The following is a 19,189-nucleotide window of genomic DNA, read 5'->3' as shown; positions in this document are numbered from 1 at the left end:
GGCTTATGACTATGAAATTGAGTATCGACCAGCGGAGAAGCTTTCCAATGCTGATGCATTCAGTCGTTTACCACTGAGAGCCAGTAGGGCAGAGGAAGAGGAGCAGCGTCTTGGGGAAGTAGGGATGCTGGAAATGGCGCCGGAAGTAGCATGGAACTCTAGGAAGGTGGCAAGATTCACGTCAAGGGATAAGCTGTTGGCTAGAGTCTGCAATTGGGTGCAGCATGGGTGGCCAGAGGGTAAGCTGCCAGAAGAGTTTGCAGCGTTTGTGAGCCGCAAGCATGAACTGTCGGTGTACCAAGGTTGTTTGCTGTGGGGCAGTCGTGTGGTCATTCCAGAGCCAGCTCGACCGTATGTCATGGACATTCTTCACACAGCTCATCCAGGAATTGTCAAGATGAAGGGGCTTGCCAGAGGAGCCGTGTGGTGGCCAGGAATCGACAGAGATGTTGAGCAGAAGGTGAGAGACTGTGCACGTTGTCAGGAATCCAGGTCTGCGCCAGCAGCTGCAAAGATTCACCCTTGGGAATTCACCAAGCGTCCTTGGACAAGACTACACATCGATTTTGCTGGGCCCTTCCAAGGCAAAGTTTTCCTCATTGTGGTGGACTCTCACTCAAAGTGGTTGGAAGTGTGCCGGATGAATTCCATGTCGACAGCTACAGTTTGTGCGAAGCTTCGTTTCCTTCATGTGCCGGAATCAAATCCGACATGTGACCGTTGCCCCATATCACCCTTCTTCGAATGGTCAAGCAGAACGCATGGTGCGCGAAACCAAGGGAGTACTCAAGCGAATGGTTGGAGGCGATATCGACACACGTCTGGCTAGGTTTTTAATGACCCAGCATATCCTGCCTCATGCTACAACAGGCAAGAGCCCGGCCGAATTGCTAATGGGCAGGAAACTTTCAACTGTGTTAGAGCGTCTGCATCCTGACCTGCAGTCCAGTGTGCAGCAGAAACAAGAGCAGGTGATGCAGCGCCGTAGCCAGGCAGTGCGACTGTTTGATGTGGGGGATCGAGTGTTTGTGCGCAACTATCTCTATGGGCCCAAGTGGTTGCCGGGCATTGTGGATGCTGTCACAGGACCAGTGTCGTACTTGGTCGTCACCAAGGACGGTCGTCGATGGAGACGTCATGTTGACCAACTCAGAAGTCGTTCTGCCAGCTACGCATTGGACAGTTTCGCTTCTGGGATGTGTGAAGAGGAGGAACCGCTGGTTGCTTCCCCGGCAGAGTGTTCCGGGCTTGGCATTCCTTCAAGCCTAGAGGACCCTGGAAGACGGGACCAAGGAGAAAGACTGGAGGAGGCTGCAGCGCCTAGTACCGAATCTGCTTCCTGTGGTGAGGACCGTGAAGCGAGTGCTTCCCTTCAAGTCCAGCGACCACAGCGCCAACGCAGCCGCCCTGCGTATCTGAAGGACTTCGTGACGTAGGGGGGAGGAGTGTTATAGCGGGACAATCTTTAGGGCCAAGCAACCCTGAGCTACCATGTGTCACGTGTTGGCGGCTTCCCCGCCAGTCTGTACCCTGCCACCAGCAATAAAGGACGTAACAAGATGATAGCTGAGGTTTTGCTACCCGACTTGTACACTGGAATCACCTTCCCAATTTTCCACTCTTTCTGTAGGATAGATGGGTTATAAGAATTTTTGTTAGCATAATGGAAACATAGGCTCAAGTGTTTTTCAAAAACTTAGCATTAATAAGATCCCAACCTGGAGCGGAATGAAGATTGAGATTATCAATGAGTTTAATGACACCAAAAGTATCAAATAATATTGGCGACACAGTTTCATAGTGGTGCTTATATGTTGTAGGTCTGAAGGAATGGGATCACCAGAGGAGTCGATTAAGACAATATTTTCATCAGTCGTGGGATTAACAAGGCGCCAGAATTTTGTGACATTTGTTGTGAGCATAGATGGAAGGATGGCCCGCCCGTATTCTTCAGATGCAGCCGAGTACGAAGCCCATGGCGGGGGAAAACTTGGCGATGCGCTGAAGTCGCTTCTTTGTATTGGACAAGCGCGCTTGCTCTACCAGAGAGCAGGTTGACAATGGTGCGTTGAGGAATGAACTGTTCAGTGAGCTGGTTTACTTTGGCTGCAAACATTTTCCAGTATGACTGGCATCAAGAAAAATGCCAATAAAAGGAGAGTGTTTATTGCCTGAAAATTGGCTCGCTTATAATCACGTATCACAGCTGCCTTCTTGTTAGGTATTGGACAGGTTAACTTGATGGAAAAGTTGAGAAGAGGGAGATAAGCCACAGGTGACACTATTTCGGGGGGTTGACCCGTGAGGACTAAGCTATTGGCAACATCAGCTGTTGCTGCTTGTGCGCACATTTGCCGCAATGAGAATACTGAGCATACACATCATCCAAAGATTCACTGGCCACAGACGAGTAGGGTGACAACGCTCCATGTGTGTTGGGAAAACTAAAATCACCGAGTGCAAGTATCGGAGATGTGGCAACAGGACAGGTGGGGGAGGAAGCAAACTCCTGTCATGTCTGTCCGCACCATTTCTAAGCCAGCCTGATGGAGTGACATCGTTTGAAATCACCAAGAGCCCGCCTCCACCTCTCTCTTTTCCCCGGTCACAACGAAAGAAGGCAAAACGAGAGGCATCTCGGACATGCGCAGTTAGCCAGGTTTCTGTTAAAGCAATAGTTTAACTTATAAACATTCACTGCTCTGCACTGCAAAGGATAGAAGATTACTTGCTTCAGCGGCAATAGTGTGTTGTGCTAAATGGCAAAAGATCAGGCGTTCCGCAAGGCTCGGTTTCGGGACCACTCATGTTTTTGGCACATGCAAATGATCTTCTCTCTTTAGGCATTGTATCCTCTGTGCGTTTGTTTGCCGACGATAGTGTATCGCAAAATTGTCACTGATCACGATTTTTCATATCTACAAACAGATTTACTACGGATTCAGACCTGGTGTTAGACTTGGAAGATGAATTTAAATGTTAAAAAGTGCGTTCATGTCTGTTTTACCAAACCTACTGATTACCAGTATATCATTATATTAATGATCTGACAAGTAAAGAGGCTGCATATAAGCATTTAGGTGTGTCATCTGGTTGTTCATGGTGACGACCTGGTGCGTGGAGCAGGTAGGGCACTAAATAAGGAAAGGTGAGATGTTACATACACAACAGCGGAGCAGCGTATGACGACCTATTTTGGAACATGGGACCCTTCGAGCAAGACTGAAACAACTCAGGGCCAGGTTCAGAAGACAGGAAGATGAGAACTGCTCCCCTCCTGTCGAAGGTTCTTGACAAAACCAGCATTAACCAGCTGTGAAGTTGGCGTGCATCATGCCAGGACAGGCACTTCCCAGTTTTGCTGGAGAGTGTGCTGTGCGAATGAAGATGTGCGTTTCTTTTTTTTTTCGAAACTGTAACCCCCCTCGGGCAACGTCTGAATAAAGAATAAATACGGAATGGTTCAACCAGAAGCTTCCCACTAGCACATCGCTAACAGGAATCTCACACCAAGGTCAGGAATTAATAACTCATGGCTTACGAACAATAATCAAATCGCATATTAACAAGAGGAGCCACAAATATAACCAATATGTGCGAAGCTGAAATCGGCAGTTATTCAAATTCCTTCAGGATTTGGGTAAAAAAATTGTTGACAAACTAAAAGTGCCCAATAAAAATCATTTCCAAGTGGGCTCTGAAGTAAAAAAAAAAAGAAATGCCAAAGAACCCTGGAAGTGGGTGAACCAAAAGGATGATATCAGTGTCCCGGTGATTACTCTGAATAATGATTAGAACTTGTTGGGTTTTTGTAATAAGAAAGATGGACAGGACTGCTTTATTGAATAATTCAATTTCTTCAAGCTAATCAGTTAATTTTCTGTGGATGTGAAAAATCCACTTTATTCCATTCCTCAAAGAATAATTGTTCCCAGCTGTTCAGGCATGCACTGAGGAAAACATCCTTTCATGTCACTCAAGAATTTTAGGTCATAGCCAGAATTTTATCTCAGTGGTGAGAGCGGTTTCTTCCTGCAGAGGAAAGGGATTGTTCCTGTCAATGACTGAAGTGTGAACAAGCAGTTTCCGGAGATTTCTTTGCATTCTTCTCAACAGACAGGCTTCACAGGCCTATCGAAGCGCAGTTTATGAGTTTTCAGTGAGCATGGAGAAGCACTGCAATTCACACCAGAGCCCCAATTGAGACTGTCCCTGCTGTCATCCCATGAGTCGGAACGAGGGCCTCCCCTTCTCCCAAGGAGGAAAGAATCGGGCCAGCGGTGACTGCGCACAAAGCAGCCGCCAGTTGCAAGGTTTAAATCCCCTGTGGATTTGTGTCCGCACACAAACATGGAAATGAAGGGGTTACTTATCCTCACACGAGGTAAGGCATTATGAGATGTTGTTTACATGAAAGGTGCGTGCCGGCGTTTGATGCCACGTGTGTGCTTGGTAGGGGAGGCACAAGGTTAGGCCGCGAGATTTGTGAGGCTTATCACATCAACAGGGAAGGTGACAAGTGTGTAAGCACGACGTCACTTGCCCTGACCAGGAAAGAAACCACGTATCTTCCAAACAGTCTGCCACTTCTTGATTAGTTTGAGCTCTTTGTAACCCAGTGTGCGCATGTGCCACTCAAGTGCTTTTAAGTAGCTGCTTGGTGTAGTAAGCCTTCAGTTGATGTTTAGCACTCGTCCTGTCTCCTTCTCTGTCTTTGTCCTAGTTTTATGCACTAGTCTTTTAATTAAACTATGACACACCAACTAGCCCAGCTTTCCGCCTTGATTGAAGAATTGAAAGACGCTCATTTGGTCAGAAAAAAGGCCCTGAACTGCATTCGTCTTTGTGCACAGATCTGAAAAGCCAATTTCTAGGGAAATTCCCTTTTCTGGTTTGGTTTGGTTTATGGGTTTTAACATCCCAAAGCGACTCAGTCTATGAGGGACGCCGTAGCGGAGGGCTCCGGATAATTTCCACCACCTGGAGTTCTTTAGCGTGCACTGACATCGCACAGTACACGGGACTCTAGAATTTCGCCTCCATCGAAATTCAACTGCCGCGGCCAGGATCGTCGTTCGGGTCGAAATTCCCTTCTCTGTCTGACTGAGGTGTTTTGCTGGCTTTGTGCCCTTCCCATCAGGTGCCTGTGACATCATTGCTGCCATTTCCCCCCCCCCCCCCTCACATTTGCTGCATCACAATACTGGTAAAGCAAACTGCTCTAACGAATACCTTCAAATTGCTTTTACCTCATCAAGTGCCCTTTTGTTCAACCTATACATCTGATTTCGTAATTGACAGCTTTGGAATATTCAAATTATACTTGAAAAAATAAGACTGAAATTCGGCCTGATGGCATTTCAGATTTTGCTCTTCAGGTTATTTCTGAATTTATTTCTAGCCGGGTAATAGTGATTTGCTGGCAGGCTGAAAGATGGGTCACATGGTTCCTAAAGAAGGGCTCCGGAGAAAAGTAACAAACGTTTGAATTGAACTGAAATTGAATTAAATAGCGTTCATTTCCATAAATAAACAATACATGGGGAAATCAAGGAAAAAGTTGCTTTTAGCAACTTGATGGGCCTTGAACCCTGTCTGAGGGCCTTAAACTAGTGTCTGCTTCAAAACCTTTCACCATATTATTTACTGAAATGTCTTCAAATTCAAATTCTTTATTTCCTGCCTTGTAAAGATACAGACAGCGGAGGCGCAGAAAAAGCTGTGAGAGACAGCTTGACTAAGCCGCAGCCCCCTTTCGCTTGGCAGCAGCTTGACAGCAAGGCTTTTAATATAAAAGGCAGTTGCAAAGCGTGATAACAAGTATACAATAATGAGCAGGTACAAGAGAAAGCGAAAGAACATTATACAATACTGACACAATATTCACATTGGGTAGACTCAGGTAATGGCAGCAAAGAAAAAAAAAGAAAAAGAAAAAAAAAACACACAAAACAAAAATTCTACATGCTAGCATACAAAGCACGCAAAGACCTGTTTGACGAACTGAAAAGGTCAAAATTTTTATATATATACGCGTTTAGCAGGGACGGAAGAGTGAACTGCAGGCGTTCTCTACCCGAGTTTAACCGTGGGGTCGGGACTATCCATGTCTCCGCATACCTTGTTGTGTAGCTTGCATCTCGGGTATGTAGTTCGGCAAGTTTACGTATGTGGTTTACATTTCTACGTGTTTCGAGTTTAAACCGGACACTCAAGCAATATTTATACAAGTTGTGTATTTTTAGCACACCACTTTGTAGAAAGAGATCTTTGCTTGGCGAGTCCCAGGGGACATTGTAAACATGACGAAGAAACTTTTTCTGAAAAATGTAGATACGCTGAAGACAGCTAACCGTAGCTGTGCCCCACACTAGATGGCAGTAGTTTAAATAGGAGTAGAAAAGTGAATTATAGAGGAGTAACTTTACTGTTCTTGGAATGACGTATCTGAGCCGACTTATGACTCGGGTTATTTGAGCCAGTTTCGTGACAATATGGTCCGTGTGGTGTTCCCAAGACATGCTGGAAGAGAAAACTACTCCAAGGCATTTAAATTGTTCAACTATGTCTATACGTCGTGAGTTTAGTTTAATCTCGATGGGGGAAGGAAGTACTTTGTTTTTAGGACGAAATATGACAGCTTTTGTTTTCTTCTCATTTATACGCATGTATCTGGATTCGGACCACTTTTGTAATTCACTCAAGGTGTCATTGCATTCCCGAACAAGGAGATCAAGATCATTTCCAGTAAAAAAGATGCTGGTGTCGTCAGCGTAGATAATAAATTTAGCGGCGGAGTTAATGTTGGAGATATCATTCAGGTACATATTAAAAAGTAATGGTCCCAATATACTACCCTGGGGAACGCCAGAAGTAACAAGTTTTAGTTCAGATGTCACATTGTCTATGCTTACAGCCTGTTTTCTATGCGAAAGATATGATTTCGGGATCATTTGAGCCAGTCCACGAATACCACAACGCTCCAAGTTTTTCAGGAGTACACTGTGGTTTACTAAATCGAATGCCTTCGAGAAGTCCACGAAGACACCAATAACAAAGGCCTTATTTTCAAACTGTGTTAGTATATATTCCTTTTGTTCTAGTAGTGCTAACTCGGCAGATTTATTTTTACAAAACCCAAATTGATTAGGTGACAAAAGGTCATGTTTATCAATAAAATGAGACAACCGTGTATACAGAACTTTTTCAAAAGCTTTCGAGAAGATTGGGAGTATCGATACTGGTCTATAATTTCCTAAATCATTGCGGTCTCCTTTCTTATACAAAACTGTTACTTTGGCTATTTGCATTTTTTTAGGAAATGTGCCCGTAGTAAAGCATAGGTTAAATATATCTGCAAGAACAGGGGCAATAACTCTTATAACATGCTTGACAGGCCTCACTTGAATGCCGTCAATGTCACAGCTATGGCTGTTATTTAGGTTTTGTACGACTGATATAACCTCCTCTGTCGTAACTGGGTTCAGAAATATTGTGTCCCTATTGTAAGAGCTAAAATAGGTGTTGAAATCACTTGACGGGGTGTTATGGGCAAGGGTGGTAAAATAGTTGTTGAAGGCATCTGCCAACTCTCTGCCGGATACATCTTTATTATCAAGCTTTAAAGCCCGCGGGGCAGCCTGTGGTTGCTCACGCCTCAGTAAGAAATTCAACCTTGACCACAACAGATCGTGGCGACCATTTTTAATTTCAAGAAATGTCGCAAAGTATTCCGCACGAGCGAGACGTAGCTTTTTTGTTAATCTATTTCTGCATTTCTTAAAAATGCTTAGGTCATCTGTTGAACGTGTGTTTAAAAAGATTTTGTACAGTTTGTCTTTCGTTTTAATTTCTTGGCGCAACTCAGAAGGCTTGCGAGTTTTACGCTTTATTGCACGCACTTTTAGCGGGAAAGAGGAATGGTAGAGCCGTTTAAATACTTGGAGGAACTCATCGTAAGCCTCATTTGCGTCACTGGTAACGTCAATACTATCCCACTCAACTTGTTCCAGTGAGCTGTGAAATGAATTGAGGGTAGCATTGGTTATACTTTGGTACTTCGCTTTCTCCTGCCGGTACTTTACCAGTCTAGTCTTATTTAAGCATGCAAACACTGGAAGGTGGTCACTGATCGCACATGATATTACTCCCGACTCAACTATCGGTTGGGAAGTGTTCGTAATCAGCAGATCAAGAAGTGACTCACTTTCTTGTGTTACCCTTGTTGGATCGTTAATAAGATTAATAAATCCGTTCGAGGCCAAGACTGCGTTAAAGTCTCTAGTAGAGGAGTTATCCTTCAACATATCGATATTAAAATCACCTCCAGCTATTAGAGTGTATTTGTTATCTGTTATAAACGAAAGAAAACAGTCATAAAATTCCAAAAACCTAACCATATTTCCCTTAGGTGGACGATAGCAGACCGAAAACACGAACCTGCCAGTACAGACTGATAGCACTTCAAAATCTTCAGTAATAAGACTGTACGAGTCAAGCTTGTCGCATTCAATGTCATCTGACACCAGTAAAGCCACTCCACCCCCCCGGAGGCCGGAGCGGTTCAAATAATAAGTTTTGTAGTTGGGCATCCTGAAAACGTCGGAATCATCTGTGCTCCAAGTCTCACTGAGCATGATCAAAGAAAGAGCAAATGAAAATTCGCCAAAGAACTCCTCTAAACACATTATCTTGTTTTTTACAGAGCGTGCGTTCAGGTGAATAGCGTTAAGCGTTGTCAGCGCAACACACGAAGCAGTGCGGTTCAAGTCACTCGGCAGATAATACATCTGCTGCATGTCGATTATGTTTCAAGAAGAAACTCGAAAGATACCATGCTGAGTGCTATAGTCGATCCAAATCGCCCTTTCCCTTCACATGAATGGCACTCATTCCCTCACTTCGCCTAACGAAAACCTTTCCATTGACATACCAAGTGAACTTATAGCCTTTTTCTTTGGCACAGACTTTAGTTGCCTGAAGCAGTTCTCTATTTCGGCGTGTTAAATTTTCTTGCATGAAAATGGGCGGGTCGCTATCTTTTAGGTTCTTCTTATTCTTCAACCAGTTTTCTCTTGTAGCTTGCTTTGCAAAACGCACAATGATGCCTGGCGTCTTATCACGTTTAGCGGGAAGTCGATGAACAGTTGCTATCTCCAATTCCATCAAGCGAGGCACTCGAAGTTTATCAGCCACGTTATTTAATATGACTGTTAGATCCTCATCCTGCACTTCTTGTATGCCATGCAGTTCCAAGTTCAGCTGCCTGCTTCGGAATTCAAGATCGTGTATCTCCTTTTCAAACTGAGCTTGTGCTGCCTGATTTAAGTCATCCTTTTTCTCAAGCTCCGATATCCTCTTTTTTAGGTCGATGATATCAGCCTCTTGATGGCCGACCTTTTGCTCAAATTCATCAAACTTCGAAGATATGAAGCTAAGGGACTCCTCCATGCTTTCAATTTTTTCTGCCAGGGGCATCAGCCGTTCCAACTTTTGGTTAATTGAGAAGAGCGCAAGTTTGATATCTGTTTCAGAGCCACTACTCTCTTTACTACATGTGTTGCTGTTTCCTGCACTACCCCATTAATAATGTCTCTGTTGACTAAAGACATGGTTTTTGTTGAGGCCATTAAAGAAATTTTTGCATATCCTCTTCTCTTTCTATGACAAGAGGCTACAAACAGATCGCATATTATTAGATATCCAACAGGCATTCAATTCCCACACTGTTCTCCTGCACAAGTTGACCAGTACCATTTAAACAACAAACGTGTCTCTGTAGTAAGAGAAGCCAAATACTTAAATTCAGTGCATAGCTGAGATCTGTCATGGAACTGCCACATAGGCAGCTCAACATTGACGGCTGGTCAGTTTTTGAACTGCGCAAAAAGGCCCTTTGAACATGCTCCACCAGATGTCAGAGAACGGCTGCATGTGACCAATGCCTGCCCTGTAACAGAATGCGCTTGTGTTGTATGGGACACAAATTCCAATCTATTCACAGCTGGGCAGCACGTTTTGTCTCTGACAACCGATACTTGCTTCAATGCAGTATTACCAAAACTAGTTAGGGACGGCCTCTTCTTTCTTTCAACTCAGTTTTTTACGAGACATTTTACAATTGCACCGTTCTGAATGAGGACCTTTTGCCCACCTAAGCACATATCGTGGCAACGAGATCACCCAAGTAAGATTGAAGAAATATCAGCCTCAGCTTTTTCACATTCCATTTTTGCAAGCACCATCAGTTCATGGACGTGGTAGCTGTATCAGAATTTATCGCAGTGCTGAAGGAGGCTGCCCTTTTCTAAGTCCCCTACTGCCCTGCGAATCATCCCTCCCTGTGTGCCGTGGCAACGCACCCTGGAGCAGTCCTGCTGTCCATCGGAGGCTCCGCACAGGTCCTCGCGGATCTTCTGCAGGGCTGTCTGGGCCTTGGCGCTCAGGGAGTTCTCCCGGAAGTCACTCTGCATCCACACACACACATGAGCTGGCACAGCACAGCCTCCCCTGGCTACAACCACAGGGGACTGCGCTCCGGTCTGGGTGACAACAGAACACACAAGCTGAGGGGGCCTTCAGGCCACACCGAGGGGGACGTTTCACCGGTTGATGCAACAAACATGCGAGGTCAGGATACTCAGCAGCACCCTTCAAGAGTAAACACAGTAAAAGCTGAGGGACCAGACAAAATGTCCCAATTGCCTGACACTCCAACCCTTGGGGCCCTCAAGAAGTGTAGGGCGCCAAAGCGCGCATGCACAGAAGGTAGTGCATACCTGGCATTAATGTCAACGCCAAAACAGTGTGTGCCCCAGCGTTCATAGCTACTCTGTGCCCCATTTTTTTTTAAGGAACCGAGTTGCCCTACAAAAAAGACAGCCACAGGAAAAAGCCAGGGAGACAGAGAGAGCGCAAACTATCAACTGAGTTTATTTGTGTGAAAGTGCCTTATATAGTCAGAATCACAGCAAAAGAACAAGGGGAATGAGAGAGGGGGTACAGCCAATCAACTCCTGGTCAACAACAGGTGCGCAGAAAAGGGTTTTCCTTACTATACAGTTTTACAGAAGTGTCGCTTACACATTTATCACCGTTTTCTTTTATGTGATAGGCCTCCAAAATCTCCCCCGCTGTTTTGTTTTTACTTCTTCCTAGTATTTTAATCTGCTTAAGCAGAGGCTCGCATCCACTGCAAGCAAGGCAATGAGCAGGCAAGTTTGCTCCTTCTTTATTCCGAATGGATCGGGCATGTTCCCCGGCGCGTTCATTCACGCATCGGCCTGTTTGGCCCACGTGGGCGCCTCCACACTTGAGTGGCATTTCATACACCACTCCAGTGGCACATTTCACATACTTTTCGGCATGCTTTATGTCGCATCCACTGCCTCTAGCTCCTTGGTTCCCGGTTCTCGGGCACAAGGCTGCGAGTTTCCGTGGGGCAGAAAAAACAACAGGGACGCCATGCCTCTTGGCCACTTTTTGTACGTTGTGCGCCACTTTGTGTATATAAGGCACCACCACGATCTTCTTTTTTGGCAGCGGCTCACCCACACTACCTCGATTTCTTCTTTTCATCTTCCTGAGAAGATTCTCGGCCACGGCTGATATGACGTCGCAGGGGAAGCCGGCTGAAAGGAACCTTTCAGTTTGATTATTAAAACTTATATGCATTGCATGCGGGCATGACTTGGTAAGAGCGGATTCCAGGCACGAGCTTGCAATTGCTCTTTTGACTATCTTCGAATGCGCGGAATCAAACGGAAGCAACTCTTTCTTTGCTCGTGGGGCATAGTGCCAGCAGGCGTGTTGCGAGCCGAGGTTCAGGTTAATATCTAAAAATTGCAACGACCCACTAGAAGGAAGTTCATGCGTAAAGGTCAAACCTCGCCCATACTGTCTAAAGGTAGTTAAAATCCTACTCACTGAATCAGTGTGGGTCAAGGTTATTTGTTTGGATAAAACAATCAAAAAATCATCCACATATCTAAAACACTTACATACCCCCAGACTAGTAAACTCGTCATTTAGGGAACGGTCAATGGCAGCTGAAAATATGTTACTAAGAACAGGGGCGACGCAATAACCGATACAAATTCCTTGTTTCTGAATGTAAAAGTTGTCTTGAAAAGATATGAAGGTGGCTTGCAAATAAAATTCGAGCAATGACATGAAGCTATCAGCTGATACACCAGCCGAGTTTTGGAAGCCTATTAACCCACTTCTTTCAATGCAATCTCGGACAGCAACAAACAAACCTTGATGCGGCAATGGATAAAACAAATCCTCGACATTTACTGAAAAGGCGTAGCCGATATGGTCATTGGAGTTGAAGAAGGTTACAACATCAGTCGAGTTCTTTGTAAAAAGGGGTCTTCAATTTGTAAAGCATTAAGGTGCTTCAGTAAATACTGGCTTATTAAGAACTGCCATGATCCCTTCTCGCTAACAATTGTTCTAAAAGGCATTGACTTCTTGTGCGTTTTTGCAGTGAAGAATACAGGCAGCGCTTTTGTTTTACATGCAGTTATTGAGCTTACGAGCCTGGACAGCTCAAGGTCTCTGCACAAAGCAGCAGCTCTGGTGTTGATCCTTGTAGGGTTTCACCCGGATGAAGTTCTTTGCGATGGCTTGGCCCGCCTTCTGCCCAGATGACTGAATTTTGGTGGGCCCAGTGTCTCCAGCAGGCTCTGACCCACAGCAGAGCAAGACTGCTGGCACCAGCAGACTTGTGGTCCCGAATGACGTGGCATTGCCTGAAGATGTTGTATGTGTTCTTATCAAAGGACCCAAGTACAGTCTTGAGCCTTCAGTCCCAGCCCACGACCTGCTAGCAATCAACCGACGGATTTCGAGCCAGGCTGACCAAGAAGATCAAGAAAGGTGCCTGTTGGAAGGTGCTGAAGCTTTGACCAAAACGGTCAACATGGCGTCTACCAGGCGTGCCAAAGACCCAACCAAAAGGGTGGTCTCGTTTTTTAGGCAAAATAAACTGCGATTGCTTCAGGCAGACAAGAACGGAGGCTTTGTCATACTACGTGATAAAGATTTCAACGAGAAGGCGGGCCAAGCCATCGCAAAGAATTTCGTCCGGGTGAAACCCAGCGCTACAAGGATCAAGACCAGAGCTGCTGCTTTGTGCAGAGACCTTGAGCTGTCCAGGCTCGCAAGCTCAATAACTGCATGTAAAACAAAAGCGCTGCCTGTATTCTTCACTGCAAAAACGCACAAGAAGTCAATGCCTTTTAGAACAATTGTTAGCGAGAAGGGATCATGGCAGTTCTTAATAAGCCAGTATTTACTGAAGCACCTTAATGCTTTACAAATTGAAGACCCCTTTTTACAAAGAACTCGACTGATGTTGTAACCTTCTTCAACTCCAATGACCATATCGGCTACGCCTTTTCAGTAAATGTCGAGGATTTGTTTTATCCATTGCCGCATCAAGGTTTGTTTGTTGCTGTCCGAGATTGCATTGAAAGAAGTGGGTTAATAGGCTTCCAAAACTCGGCTGGTGTATCAGCTGATAGCTTCATGTCATTGCTCGAATTTTATTTGCAAGCCACCTTCATATCTTTTCAAGACAACTTTTACATTCAGAAACAAGGAATTTGTATCGGTTCTTGCGTCGCCCCTGTTCTTAGTAACATATTTTTAGCTGCCATTGACCGTTCCCTAAATGACGAGTTTACTAGTCTGGGGGTATGTAAGTGTTTTAAATATGTGGATGATTTTTTGTTTGTTTTATCCAAACAAATAACCTTGACCCACACTGATTCAGTGAGTAGGATTTTAACTGCCTTTAGACAGTATGGGCGAGGTTTGACCTTTACGCATGAACTTCCTTCTAGTGGGTCGTTGCAATTTTTAGATATTAACCTGAACCTCGGCTCGCAACACGCCTGCTGGCACTATGCCCCACGAGCAAAGAAAGAGTTGCTTCCGTTTGATTCCGCGCATTCGAAGATAGTCAAAAGAGCAATTGCAAGCTCGTGCCTGGAATCCGCTCTTACCAAGTCATGCCCGCATGCAATGCATATAAGTTTTAATAATCAAACTGAAAGGTTCCTTTCAGCCGGCTTCCCCTGCGACGTCATATCAGCCGTGGCCGAGAATCTTCTCAGGAAGATGAAAAGAAGAAATCGAGGTAGTGTGGGTGAGCCGCTGCCAAAAAAGAAGATCGTGGTGGTGCCTTATATACACAAAGTGGCGCACAACGTACAAAAAGTGGCCAAGAGGCATGGCGTCCCTGTTGTTTTTTCTGCCCCACGGAAACTCGCAGCCTTGTGCCCGAGAACCGGGAACCAAGGAGCTAGAGGCAGTGGATGCGACATAAAGCATGCCGAAAAGTATGTGAAATGTGCCACTGGAGTGGTGTATGAAATGCCACTCAAGTGTGGAGGCGCCCACGTGGGCCAAACAGGCCGATGCGTGAATGAACGCGCCGGGGAACATGCCCGATCCATTCGGAATAAAGAAGGAGCAAACTTGCCTGCTCATTGCCTTGCTTGCAGTGGATGCGAGCCTCTGCTTAAGCAGATTAAAATACTAGGAAGAAGTAAAAACAAAACAGCGGGGGAGATTTTGGAGGCCTATCACATAAAAGAAAACGGTGATAAATGTGTAAGCGACACTTCTGTAAAACTGTATAGTAAGGAAAACCCTTTTCTGCGCACCTGTTGTTGACCAGGAGTTGATTGGCTGTACCCCCTCTCTCATTCCCCTTGTTCTTTTGCTGTGATTCTGACTATATAAGGCACTTTCACACAAATAAACTCAGTTGATAGTTTGCGCTCTCTCTGTCTCCCTGGCTTTTTCCTGTGGCTGTCTTTTTTACAGCGCAACTCGGTTCCTTCAAAGCAATGCACCAACTTGCCCAACAAGAAGTGCTTCTAAACTCTCTGTGCTCCATCATCATCATCATGGCAAACTGCACAACGCATTCACTGTTTCTGAAGATGCCCCAATTTTCAGATTGCTTCTGTATTTGCAGAGCTGCTAGGAGGATGCAACAGCTGACCTCAGAGAGTGCAGGAAACATATCAATTATTTTGGTCCCAAAAGGAGCCTCGCAAAGAAATGACAGCAGGCGTTCTTATTTATGCGGACGCAAACAAAATGGAAAGCAATTACATCTTCAAAGGTTGGCCGAGATGGCACTGCATGTGGCAAACGGCACAAAAAAAAAAGGTATTCCTTGAAAGTTCCATTTGTTTTGGTTAACCTACGAGTAGTCGCAGCGCTGGTGAAATTTTAAACCGGATATATGAAACACGTGACTCATTGAGCAGACCCCCCTTGTGAAGGACTAGAGGAGGAGGAGGCTCCCTGGACTCCTTGAGTGCACTCCTCCCCTGCGTCCATCTCGAATGGGCCTCCCCATTTGCATATTTTTTTATTCCTTCACAGCCCATGAGCACACTGATATTCTCCAGAATAGATGGCTTGTTTAATAAAGTCAAAATTAACAAGCTGGTTTCATTTACTGCTGGCTACTGGATGCCGTGGCCCAGCGTGAACAAGTGCTGTTCTCACAGGTTGTGCACGAGGAAGACAGGAGGTCCTGCTGCTGATGCCACCCTTCTCTGACCAAAAGCACTTTTAGGTTAGTTCCCCCCATGACTGGCATTCCTTCGTAATTTCACAACATAGGATTTTATTTCTTGCAAATGAATCTCGATATGTCGAAAAGCGAAATAAAACCCTCCATTTTTTATGTTCCGTCTACGAAAAGGTTTCATATTAAATATGCACACTAGTTTGCATAAGTACTGGGCATAGCTTCATCGCACAGAACATAGCTTTGTGAACAAGCTGGCACAAAAATTTTACACGCTTTCTATTTAATCACTGCTGCCCCGGGAATTACTTAATTGACGAGGGTGTTAATTATTCCAGCTGAAAATAAAATGTAGTACTGAAACTAGCATAAAACACAGCTGGCAAAGTAGATCCTGCCTGGTGGAACCATGCTGCTGTTTCACCCCACCTCCCACCACACTGTGGAGCAAAGCCCTTTCGAAGGTGGCGCTGAATTCATGTCAATCAATGCTTTCCTTCTGGCACCATGTTTGACCCAAAAATTGGAAGGGCTGAAAAGTTTTTGTCGAGTAAATATTTGTGAACCTAGTGGACAACTGTTGCCATCTGGCATAGAAACTAAACAGCCTAGCATGTGGCACCATCCTTTACTGAAAACAAACATCCCTCATTTTCCACATTGGTGCTTTCACCACTGGACGGCAAATCGGCTTCTTTGTAATCAAATGGGTTTCAGGGGACGACTGTGCAGGGCGCTGCCCCCGCGGAAGGGTCTGTCCATTGTGAACGAAAGCCCCTCCAAGCACGGTGCAGATGGGGAGTTGGTCTTTTGATGCACTGCTATCTTCAGGGTGTCTCTATCAGTGTGTGGGGGAAAACAGGAACCCTTTCCTAGCTGGTTTGCCGAGCCAACAAAGAGAGCCCAGGAAAGGACGATTAGAGCATTTTTTTTTTTGTAGAAAGTGCAAATGTAAGCACGAAAAAGATTACGAAAAAAGAAAATCAGAAGGAGACCCTCTCGCTAAATGTACCCCCGACTATAAGAACACCAACATCGTGTTCCGCCATAGTGATAAGATGACGCGAGAAGTTATTGAAGCTTTTCTTATACGTGAGAAGGGCGCAATGTGCATTAGTTGCCCATCGGTCGCCCTTTCCGAAGGGGAGATTGGGTATCTGGCGTCACATGTGGCATGAGTTGCCTATGGTGGCGATTAATCTGTCTTAACTCTGTCTATATATTTGTGTGTTTTTTTCAATAAACCCAGTTGTTAGTCAGCGCCTGTTTGTTTTACCCCTCAGTTTCCACGTCCCGTCTTTGTTGCGCTGTTTCAAAAATGAATACGTACGAACTTGCCCAAATTTCTGCTTTACTCACGATTACAGCGTTTTTTTTTGGCAATGCGGGGAACAAGATCCATTCCTCACTCTTATCTCATCTGATCACCCCTGTCCGAGCGTTCCGCCGTCTGTGCCGTACCGGCTTCTCTCTCATCTATTGCTTGCACATGACACGCCCTGATGACGGGTGGTACGCATCTGTGCTGAGAACTTGGCTTGCAGCGCAAATGGAGAGGGGGGCGACGGTGTGCTTGGGACGGGTCAGAAGGAGAGCCCCGACCGAAGAGAGAGTGGTGTTGTATTTTGTTTGTGCTCTTAGCGAGACCCTGGGTTTGAGGCTGAGCCCAAACCATGGAGAATTGATGCTTGGGGCAGGCCACTGAAAATGACCGCCCCATTTCTTTGTTTGTTAAGGGCATAAAAACCGAGGCGAACGGATGGAGACCAGCCTGAGCTGGGGCTCCATGCTTAGCATGTGCTACTTAGGCTCTAAGCTGCTTGGTCAATGAGCAAAGGAGCACAAATTTGTTTTCCCCTTTGTAAATTCATTTCTGCTGTAAATATATGCTCTTCTATCCTCATCATCTAGAAACACACCTCCTGGTCTTCTTCCACGCCGAATTCACCAGAGGAAGGGTTTGGAAACCTTCCTGTGAAGAATCGAACAACTTTACTGGAGCTTCCGAAAAAACAAACAAATTTTCTGGTCCCTTCAAATTTGTCTTGGTATTGAAACCTCCATGGAATTTTTACCACGAGTTGATGCAATTCCCCCCCCCCCCCCCCCCCCACAGAAAATGTCCCAAAGCAGATGTAGCAGAGAATTTGCACCCCCTCATGAGGCTTAGCGGTCCCACACCCCGTAAGCAGAGCAAGCATGAATGCACTCACCATTTCCTTGGCAAAGAACACGTACACCTGTGCAAAGGAAAGAGAAGTGCCCCAATAAGAAACAATGCACGTGCATACTCCATCTTTCAAGAGCACAGCCTGACTACTAACGTATCTCTCCAATTGGCCACCTTCCATAAAAACTTCTTTCTGGGTGCACTCTGAACCTAAGAAAATAGCAGCACTATTTTCTGAGCAACTGCCCTCTCCAAAAGATGTAGCCACGCAGAACAAGAGACTGCTAAAGGGAAAAATACCTTACACTAGCAGACTGGGTTTGTTGTTCTGCCAAATGGAATGTACAATGAAGAAGCGCTGTTGGCAATCAATAGGAATTTCATTCCTGTCAAAAAAAAAGTGCCAAAGTTAGAGTAAAGACCAAGTTCATCAACTTTTCTAAGGATTATTAAATCTTGGCTCACTTGCCACGGATATGCTGATTAGCAGGGGCCTAAATGCTTTTGTTGTAGCCAAGACCCACAAGCCAGGAATCCCTTTCCGTACTATTGTTAGCGATCATGCTCGTCAGCACAGATGACATGGAATTTGGGTTCTCTGTTGATGTACAAGACCTGTTTTACTCGGTCCCTCAAGATCAGCTTGTGTTGGCCTGAAAAAATGCGTTGAAGCTACTGGCAACGTGTCTTTTCAGAATTCATCAGGATTGTCAGTAGATAATTTCGTCTCTTTGATGCAATTTTACCTGAGAACCACTTTTATCACCTTTGCATTTTTTGCAGCACACTAGCATCTGCATTGGCCCCTGCATGTTTCCAATTCTATGTGATTTTTTTTTAGTGAAAGTAGATCAACGTTTAGATAGGCATCTTAATGGGGGCATAGTTTCAAAGGTTTTTAGATATGTTGACAATTTTCTAGTGCTTTTAAAAAAGCAGAACACTCTCACCTACCCCTCTACAGCGGGTGAAGTTTTAGTCGCCTTTAACAGACATGAACGCGAGCTGAACTTTACACATGAACCACCTGACGCAGGTGTTTTACACTTTTTAGACTTAAAGCTAACCTTCTCTCTGAGAGACACACTTGCTAGAGCTATTACCCTCCAGTGGGTAGTGGGTGAGAGAACAAACGCAGGCTAACAACATCCTAGTCAAAATCAAAAGGAAGAAATGGGGCTTGGGCAGGGCACGTAATGCGAAGGTCCTTAAGGGTAACGGAGTGGATACCAAGAGAAAGCAAACGCAGCAAGCTGCAGCGGAAAGTTAGGTGGGCCTACTGTCAAAAGGAAAAAAAATATTTACACAGGCCCCACTATGTCTCTTCTCGTATTGATCATTGCTTTAAGATTTTGGAATACCGTACCAGAACTAAGATGTATGCAAATTCATTTTTTGTGCGTTCTATAAGTGAATGGAATTGCCTTTCATGTCAACAAGTGTGCTGTATGAATGAAGAT

At 45.1% G+C, this 19,189-nt stretch overlaps 1 protein-coding gene across 3 annotated transcripts in view; it reads right to left on the bottom strand.

Annotated features, from left to right (window-relative positions):
* The window catches only part of LOC149345465 (syndetin-like), a 194,532-nt gene that overhangs the window by 56,786 nt on the left and 118,557 nt on the right, over window positions 1-19,189 (bottom strand). For all 3 annotated transcript variants that reach the window (XM_089546659.1, XM_089546660.1, XM_089546661.1), the window contains exons 18-19: window positions 17,773-17,799; window positions 10,362-10,466 (exon numbers count right to left, since the gene is read on the bottom strand). In XM_089546659.1, the coding sequence (XP_089402785.1) occupies window positions 10,362-10,466; window positions 17,773-17,799 (132 nt within the window). The remainder of the gene's footprint in view (window positions 1-10,361; window positions 10,467-17,772; window positions 17,800-19,189) is intronic.

This window comes from Amblyomma mixtum, chromosome 5, assembly GCF_055824585.1.
Source record: "Amblyomma mixtum isolate Tamu chromosome 5, ASM5582458v1, whole genome shotgun sequence".
NCBI classification, from domain to species: Eukaryota; Metazoa; Arthropoda; class Arachnida; order Ixodida; family Ixodidae; genus Amblyomma; species Amblyomma mixtum.
Note: the sequence above shows the minus strand (reverse complement) of the source record. Positions and strands in the feature narration are given on the sequence as shown.